This window comes from Helianthus annuus, chromosome 3 (genome assembly GCF_002127325.2).
Source record: "Helianthus annuus cultivar XRQ/B chromosome 3, HanXRQr2.0-SUNRISE, whole genome shotgun sequence".
Classification (NCBI taxonomy): Eukaryota; Viridiplantae; Streptophyta; class Magnoliopsida; order Asterales; family Asteraceae; genus Helianthus; species Helianthus annuus.
This window is the reverse complement of record NC_035435.2, coordinates 163,662,802-163,671,258: the sequence shown is the minus strand read 5'-3', so window position 1 is coordinate 163,671,258 and position 8,457 is coordinate 163,662,802. Positions and strand designations below refer to the sequence as shown.

Genomic DNA, 8,457 nt, shown 5'->3' with positions numbered 1-8,457 from the left:
AATGATTCACCAGTATTTCCCCGCTGACAAAATAAATAAACATGTTTTGTAAATCAGGGAATTTCCTCGGGAAATTCCTCTATTGTAAATTACGGGGTCATCCCAAGTGATGAAATAAAATAATCGGGCATTTTCAAGTTTTAGAAGATCCTGTTAAAATCTTCCACTGCTAAAATCAAATAATAAATACCATGGGTTTTCTGCCCCGCGGCTCCTGAACCGAGTAAAACCGAGACGGGGGCCGTGACAACAATGAATAGACCAATTGGATTAAAATAGCAAATGGCTAGTAGGGTTATATGAAAGTTGATAAGTATTTATAATTTCAAGTCAAAATAATCAACACATGCATAATTGCATATAGATGATTTGAATTCGTGTATCACATTGTTATCCATCCTACCATGACTTTTACGAAACCTTAAAAGGTTAAAACCTACATATGTAATATGAAATTTCTACTACGATACATCTGAAAACATTACTATTCATTAAATCGATACATCTAAAACCACTACAAAACAATATACATCTTTCTATGTAATTTAAGTTAAAAATCTATTATAAAAATTCAACTATTTGTACAAGCCTGTTTACCAAACAATCAAATACACATTAATTTAAATCTCCATCAAATTTATTAAGGATCATGCTAATCACACACAGCCAAAATAATTTTCACACCCCTAAGCGCTCCGCTTTGGCCATAGCGCGGCGCTTAGGGCGACAAAAGGTGATACGAGGTTTCGAATGACTGACTGAGTGACAGACTGACAGACATAAAGCTTCCTAGGTTTCAGTTGCCCCGTGAACCCTAAGCGCCGCGCTTTGGCCATAGCGCGGCGCTTCGATCCCAAATTCTGGCTTTAAATCACTGGCCAGACAACAGATTTATCACTCGAATTGTTTTCTGTCGATCTTCTTTGCTCTATTAGTTAAATTTTTTGAAAAAACGATGTCGTGGTTCAGTAACTATCTTTTCGGTGATTATTCTGACGAGTCGGTTGTTCCTGATTCTTACGAGGGGACCGCTATTTCTGACTCGTTTGAGAAACCGGTGTCGTCCAACTTGAGGGAGACAGAGGTTGTATCTGGCATTCGTTATCGTGATAACACGGTGCAGCTGGATTTGAATACCCCTGTGGAGGACCCTTACGCACAACAAGGTTATTCGAATTTCGGTTACGGTGGCGAGTATAGCTTTGTACAGCAGGAGTGTTATCCAAACGACAGTAACGGTTGTCAACAAGGTTATTCGAATTTCGGTTACGGTGGCGAGCAAAGCTTTGTACAGCAGGAGTGTTATCCAAACCAGAGTTACGGTTGTGAACAGAGCTTTGAACATCAAGTCTATTCGAATCTCGGTGACGATGGTGAGCCGGAGGATGTGTCTGTTGACGAGGAAGGTTGTTACCCGGTTACATTTTCGTTTGATACAACGCAGACCTTTTCGTCACGTAAAGAGTTGGTGCGTTGGGTACAAGACACAGCAAAAGACAATGGTTACCTCATTGTGACAAAGAGGTCGAATAAAAGAGGAGAGAATTACAAGATTTGGTTTCAATGTACTTTTGGTGGGGAGCATAAGAGTGTAGCTACACAGAGGAAAACGGGTAGCAAGAAAATAGGCTGCCCGTTCGAGATGATCGGGTTTTCGGAATCATCCGGAAGTGTTTGGAGGATCGAGGTGACGAAGGCGAAGCATAACCACACTCCTATTGAAAACTTCGAGGGTCACGCGTATGCGAGAAGGCTTTCTTCGGAGGACAAAAAACTGGTTAAGGAGTTGGCAGAGCAAGATATTCGCAACCAAAGTATTTGGCGAACGCTGACAAAAAACAATCCGGCTAGAAAGCTTATTCCGAAAGATATACACAACGCTGTTCAGAAGATCAACGCCGAAAAAAATGTCGGTAAGTCTCCGATGCAAAAACTTGAAAACATTCTTATCGAAAAAAATTACACTTATTACATGCGCACGAATGAGATATCGAACGAAGTTGAAGACGTCTTCTTTGTTCACGAAAAATCATTCACTATGTGGTGTGCCTTCCCGCATGTGCTAATGATTGACGCCACATACAAAACGAACATGTACAACCTGCCATTTGTTCAGGTCGTAGGCATGACGTCGACAAACAAATCGTTTACGGCTGCATGTGCTGTAATTTCCGCCGAGAAGTCAGAGAACTACCTATGGGTGTTGCAGAGGATCAAGTCTATGCTGGCAGGATGTATGGAACCGCGCATGATTTTAACAGACAGGGATTTTGCGCTAATGAACGCGTGTGAACTAGTTTTTCCAAAAGCGCATAAGTATCTTTGTCGGTTCCATATTCAACAAAATATTAATAAGAACAGCAAGAAGAAATTCTCTGACAAGGAGTGGAAAGAATTCGTACGTACATTTTGGACATTGTGCGAGTCTACGACCGAGGAAATATACATGTATAACTTGGAAAACTTTGAAGCACAGCTGAAAGAAGCTGACCGTGAACGTGAGTATTTCTTACATAATTATGTTCAAATTTTATATAATAACAAAAACTGACTATTTACGTTTTTTAATTTTAGAGGTTTATGATTATATGAAGAAATCCTGGTTGGATCCGTACCGTGAAAAGTTTGTATCTTGCTGGATTAACCGAACTATCAACTTTCACCAGACTACGACCAACAGGGTTGAGAGCATGCATGCAACATTAAAAAGTCACTTTCCAAGTCATCGCAACACACTGGATAAACTTGTACTGTATGTTGATCATGTTGTTGCTAAACAATACACCGAGATTAGAAGTACCTTTGAAACAAGCCTCCGAAAAGTGATGACGCACCACAAGAATCAGCCCATGCTTGCATATATTCTCAGAAAGGTTTCAATATATGCGATTGAGCTTTTGAGTATCGAACTAAAACGTAAGGAAGACGGGTTGAGAGCCTACGGTGCAAGCTGTGGTTGCCAACTTTTTACCAGCTGTGGTTTGCCATGTGCCTGTCATTTGGAAAAGTTGGAAAATAAAGGTAATTATTATTTTTGAACTTTCTCGTTATGATTTTGCCACCTAATTTGTTTTCATCCACAGGTCAGCAAATCCGGTTGTTATTGAGGTGAGGCCTGGGATCTTAGCCCCTCCTGATGTTCAGCAGGCCGCTCGGCGGGCTCAGCGACAGGCTCTGGGCATCGATGAGCCTGAGGATCAGCCTGAGGGTCAGGCTCAGGCTCAGGCTCAGCCTCAGGCTCAGGATGATCCGGCGCAGGAGGACCGGGTCGAGGAGGTCCACGTACCACCAGTTCAGCCAGCTCCTGAGCCTCCACAGTACCCGCAGCACGTTTACGCTGACCTACCTCCGGTAGCGCGTGAGGTGGCTCGGGACTTCGACCGGCGCCTCAGACGTCAGGGCGCACTCATTGACTGGATGGTCCAGACGCTCGTTGAGCTACGAGAGCTCGCTGCGTTGCCTCCACGTCCCCTCCCACCGTCCCCACCGCACGAGGATTAGTACATTAGTTTGTTTGTTTAGTGTTTTGTTATGTATTATGTACTCAGTTGTACCTTTTTGTTGTGTATTGTATGTACAAACTGATATATATATATATATATATATATATATATATATATATATATATATATATATATATATTGCAGTTAATCTTCTATTTACATCACGTTTAATTCTTATGGCTTTCTGTATATTTTATTTAACGTGTTCGTTTTATTTAACGCTCGTTGAACTTATGTTATACACCTTCTATAAAAATAATGACGTAACGACGTAATTATAACGGCAAATTTAATAAAATAAAATAAACAACGTTTTAATTCAAAAAGGCAACATTCAATCATTCAAAAACAAATAACGTGTTCGTTTTATTTAACGCTCGTTGAACTTATGTTATACACCTTCTATAAAAATAATGACGTAACGACGTAATTATAACGGCAAATTTAATAAAATAAAATAAACAACGTTTTAATTCAAAAAATGCAACATTCAATCATTCAAAAACAAATAACGTGTTCGTTTTATTTAACGCTCGTTGAACTTATGTTATACACCTTCTATAAAAATAATGACGTAACGACGTAATTATAACGGCAAATTTAATAAAATAAAATAAACAACGTTTTAATTCAAAAAAGGCAACATTCAATCATTCAAAAACAAATTCCCATTCACAACGGCAAATCTCACATAAAATTTTTTTACTACAAAAATCTCTAACATACTAATTCAACCAAAAATCCCTACCAAACTAACCCACATTAACCCAAATAAACCCCAACCAAGCCAGTTGTCTTTTTTGCACATCCAAAGCGCCTCGCTATGGCCAAAGCGGGGCGCTTTGGCTTTGGTCAACAGCGCTTTGGCCATAGCGAGGCGCTTTGGATGTGCAAAAAGACAAACAGCGTGTGCGAATAGACCCAGCCTTTATTAAACAGAATCAGTCAAATTGTATTGTTAAATTTGACCACAAAAATCAAAAAGTTTATGCTAGTAGCTAAAACTAGTCACAAAAATCAAAAAGTTTATGCTAGTAGCTAAAACTAGTCAAAAAGTAAATGCGAAGAGTAGCACATACAAATATACAATTCGAGAAAGTTGTGGGCTGGTTGTGGATATGTTGGTATATAATATACTTTTTTAGCAAGTGAAACACTTTAAATTGGGTTTAAAATATTTTCACCATCTAAGTTTACTATTATCTATATATAATAAATAAATAAATAAAGAAATAAATGGTCATGTAACATGTTATACTTTAAGCCCGAAAATACTTTTTCTCTTATCTCATCATTTCATATTCTATTACTTAAGTAGAAATTGTAGTATTTCATTCCAATCACTAGGACAAATTACATAAGGATAACATATAGACGAGCAACATTTATATAATACACGAGTTTCAAACTTAGTATAGCTATATATAACTAACTGAACATTTGCTTTATCACAGAGTAAAGAGAAATTGGCCTGTAATAATCCCACCTAGACCTTATTGGCCATTAATAATCCCACCTCAGAATATTCCTCCCACCAGTCCCACCTTTCACATATTTTTCCTACAATTGTCCCCCGTTAAAAAAACTTAACGGAGTTAAGCTTTTTTCCAAATTACAAACATATTTTTTAGGGCTTTTGATTAGAATGACAATACGAGTCCATTGATGTAAAACTTGCCTCGAAACGGTGCTCCAAACGATGAAAACGGCGCTTCAATTCGGGTGTTTAAATTTCCAATTAACCAAAATCAAGTCACTTGGAGCACCATTTCGAAGTAAGTTTTACATCAATGGACTCGTATCATCGTTCTGATCAAAAGCCCTAAAAAATCTGTTTGTAGTTTGGAAAAAAGCTTAACTCCGTTAAGTTTTTTTTTAACGGGGGACCATTGTAGGAAAAATAGGTGAAAGGTGGGACTGGTGTGAGAAATATTCTTAGGTGGGATTATTAATGGCCAATAAGGTCTAGATGACATTATTACAGACCAATTCCCCTAGAGTAAATTACACGAATTATCAATATTACAAACCGAAATTGTATATTTTAATCCTGCATAAATTTTGATGTATCACAAAACCATATCTATAATTTACTTTCTGATTATGTAATATTTCCCGAAGCCTGCTACAAATACATTGTATTAACCAACTTTATTTTGGAAAAGATAAATTGACCTGTTGAAGGATGAATGAACCCGATTTTGAATTGTTGATGGGCCATGTCTAACCCGGGAAACATCCAACAATTTGTTCCCCACATGCTGCCCTACTTGCAAAGTTTGATACTTACTTACGACTTTATTCCCTTTCAGAATAAATATTTATTCAAATAATTTTTTTGTTAAAAGATTTTAACGATAAGATCTATGGTTGTTAACTTAAGAAGCTATTTTTTTAAAACTATTATCAAATGGTTGGTGATTAGAAACTAAATTCTGTTGACCAATCAATCATAAATTCATAATCATATGAGACTAGAATTATTTTCCAAGATGGTCACAAATCTTTATTCCCGCCTATAAAATTGCATAGATATGATATATGGATCTATCATGCAATATTTACAACCCAACAATTTTATATAAAAATTAATATTTTCTTGTCAAAATGGGTTCGGATTGAAATGGACTCTTTTTTTTAATATGTTGTTTAAAAAAAGTGTTAAATTGAGTTTACCTGCTATATTGCTTTAATGTTGACTAGCGGGCAATGGTGTCAACGGTGTTGAAGGTGGTAGCGGCGACGATGGTGATAAATACGTTAGTTGTGGCGGTTGTGGGAGAGACAACTATGGTAGCAACGGTTACTGGTGGTGCGGATGGCGCAGCTATTATGGAAGACGTGGTGGCGGTAGTGACTAGGAGGCGACGACAACACATAGTAGCGATGGGATGTACATCTTTTCCATTAATTTAGACCCATTTTAAGTTACCGCCTTTTGTAACAGTGATCCGTTTTAACTGAAGTACAATTAAATTAACCAACTATATAATTTTAATTATAAAAATTAAACTATAAACAATTTATCCAAGTCAACTTATTTGTTAAGGAATTATAAGCTTTAAAAATTCTTTACGATCAGTACCACACATAATAAAACCTAATAAACGTGTACATCTGTCCATAAATCATGGAGAGATATATGTATATGTCTACTATTTATTAAAGCATGAAATCATTACACAACATTCTTTTTTCACGATTTTAATTTAAATTTACCTCTTTCTCTATCACACCAGAGAGCATCATAATCCATGTATGACAAAAGCCTAATTTGTAAACTATTAAAAATATGTGGTATTGTTGCAAATATATTTTATAGGTATATCATCAAAATACAACTTTAATTAAATAACCTAAAATATGTGCCAAACATATAATGGATGGCTGTTTCTCTTGACAACACATTACACATGGTTGTGTGTATATATATATATAGAACCCTCCATCTTCTAACAGAACTTGCTCTCCTCCCTTCAATGGCTAAAGTTTATCCTCAAACTCCATCATCTTCATCATCATCACCATCATCATCTCCATACATAAGCTCAAAACAAGAATGTTTCACAATATGGATGAAGTCTTTGGTATACAACAGCCATGGATGTACTACATACAATTCAAATGGAGAAATCGTGTATCGTGTTGATAATTACGACAAGAAATGCAGTTCACAAGTCTACTTGATGGATATTCTAGGCAACGTTCTTTTCGCGATACAACGAAAGGTATGTAACTATGTATCATTGATATATTATTTGTATCATCCTCACTTCACTATAGGTTACTCTATTTTTTTTTCCTTGGGACACCATCTAATATAATCTTTTTAATCTTGATACAGAAACTATCAATTTTTGGATGTTGGGATGGATATAAGTGGGATTTTTCCAAGAAACAACGATGGTTTCGCGCTACAAGAAATCGCAACACACTTCATGTAGATTTAGGGTTTGATAAAAAAGGTTACAAGATTATTGGTGGAAAATTAGGGTTCAAGATTGTGAATCTTGATCAAGATGGTGCCTTGGTTGCTGAGGTTAAACGAAAGCAAACAACGACAGGGATCGATCTTGGAAGCGATGTTTTTATGTTAACAATAGAACCCAATATTGATCAATCATTGATCATGGCAATTATTATGGTTCATGGGTTGATTCATCGTCAACTATGAAGATCATTTTTGCAAGATCTTATTGTGGGTCTTGTTTATTTTTATGCTTAGAGTTAGATGTTTGAATTTTTTGAACTTTAAGGCCGTATTTGATTGTGGGTTCTATTTTATGCAATTTTGGGAAGTGAAGATGGGACTTGCAAAATGAAGATATCGGAAAGGGGTGAGGATGGTATAGTGAAACCAAATCTTTGTGATAAGTTGTAAATCATACAAATTTTGCTTGGTTTTTGGTGTGTAATCATGTTTTAATTAGGTGGATGTTACCTACCTAACATTGGGATTGGGAATATATTATGTTGTATATACAATTGAATTGAGTATAACTATTGAAATTCCTAACTTTCAACACATTCAATAGACAATAATTAGTTGTGAATCATTAGAAATTGACATCTTGTCTTATAGCAATCGTTTCATAAACTTGTTTGTCCTCTAACCAACAGTTTTACCGTTTCATTGATAGGATCGGGTTTAGAAATTGAATTACCTCATTATTAAGTTAAAATTTGGAAATAATATATGCTAATCTAAAAACATATATGGAAATAGTGGATTTGTAGAATTATTAAATATAAATCGTTAAATAAACAAAATATAAGACCGTCCACAATAAGAAACATTAAAAATACCTAAAAACGTGTCTAGTTAGCGCCACATCATAAAAACATCCATTCTTAAAAAAACACTCAAAACCAAACAAATAAGAAAACCTAAAAACACTTATACATAATGCCACATCATCACCATTTTTAAATAAAAATAATTTGTTTTTTTAAT

General features: G+C 36.0%; 1 protein-coding gene across 1 annotated transcript; it reads left to right on the top strand.

Annotated features, from left to right (window-relative positions):
* The first annotated feature begins 6,910 nt into the window (after window positions 1–6,910).
* On the top strand, window positions 6,911–7,932 carry LOC110930543 (protein LURP-one-related 11). The gene is made up of 2 exons (XM_022173857.2): window positions 6,911–7,231; window positions 7,348–7,932. The coding sequence occupies exons 1-2, from the start codon at window positions 6,917–6,919 to the stop codon at window positions 7,675–7,677; spliced, it is 645 nt and encodes a 214-aa protein (XP_022029549.2). The 5' UTR covers window positions 6,911–6,916; the 3' UTR covers window positions 7,678–7,932.
* Window positions 7,933–8,457: the final 525 nt, after the last annotated feature.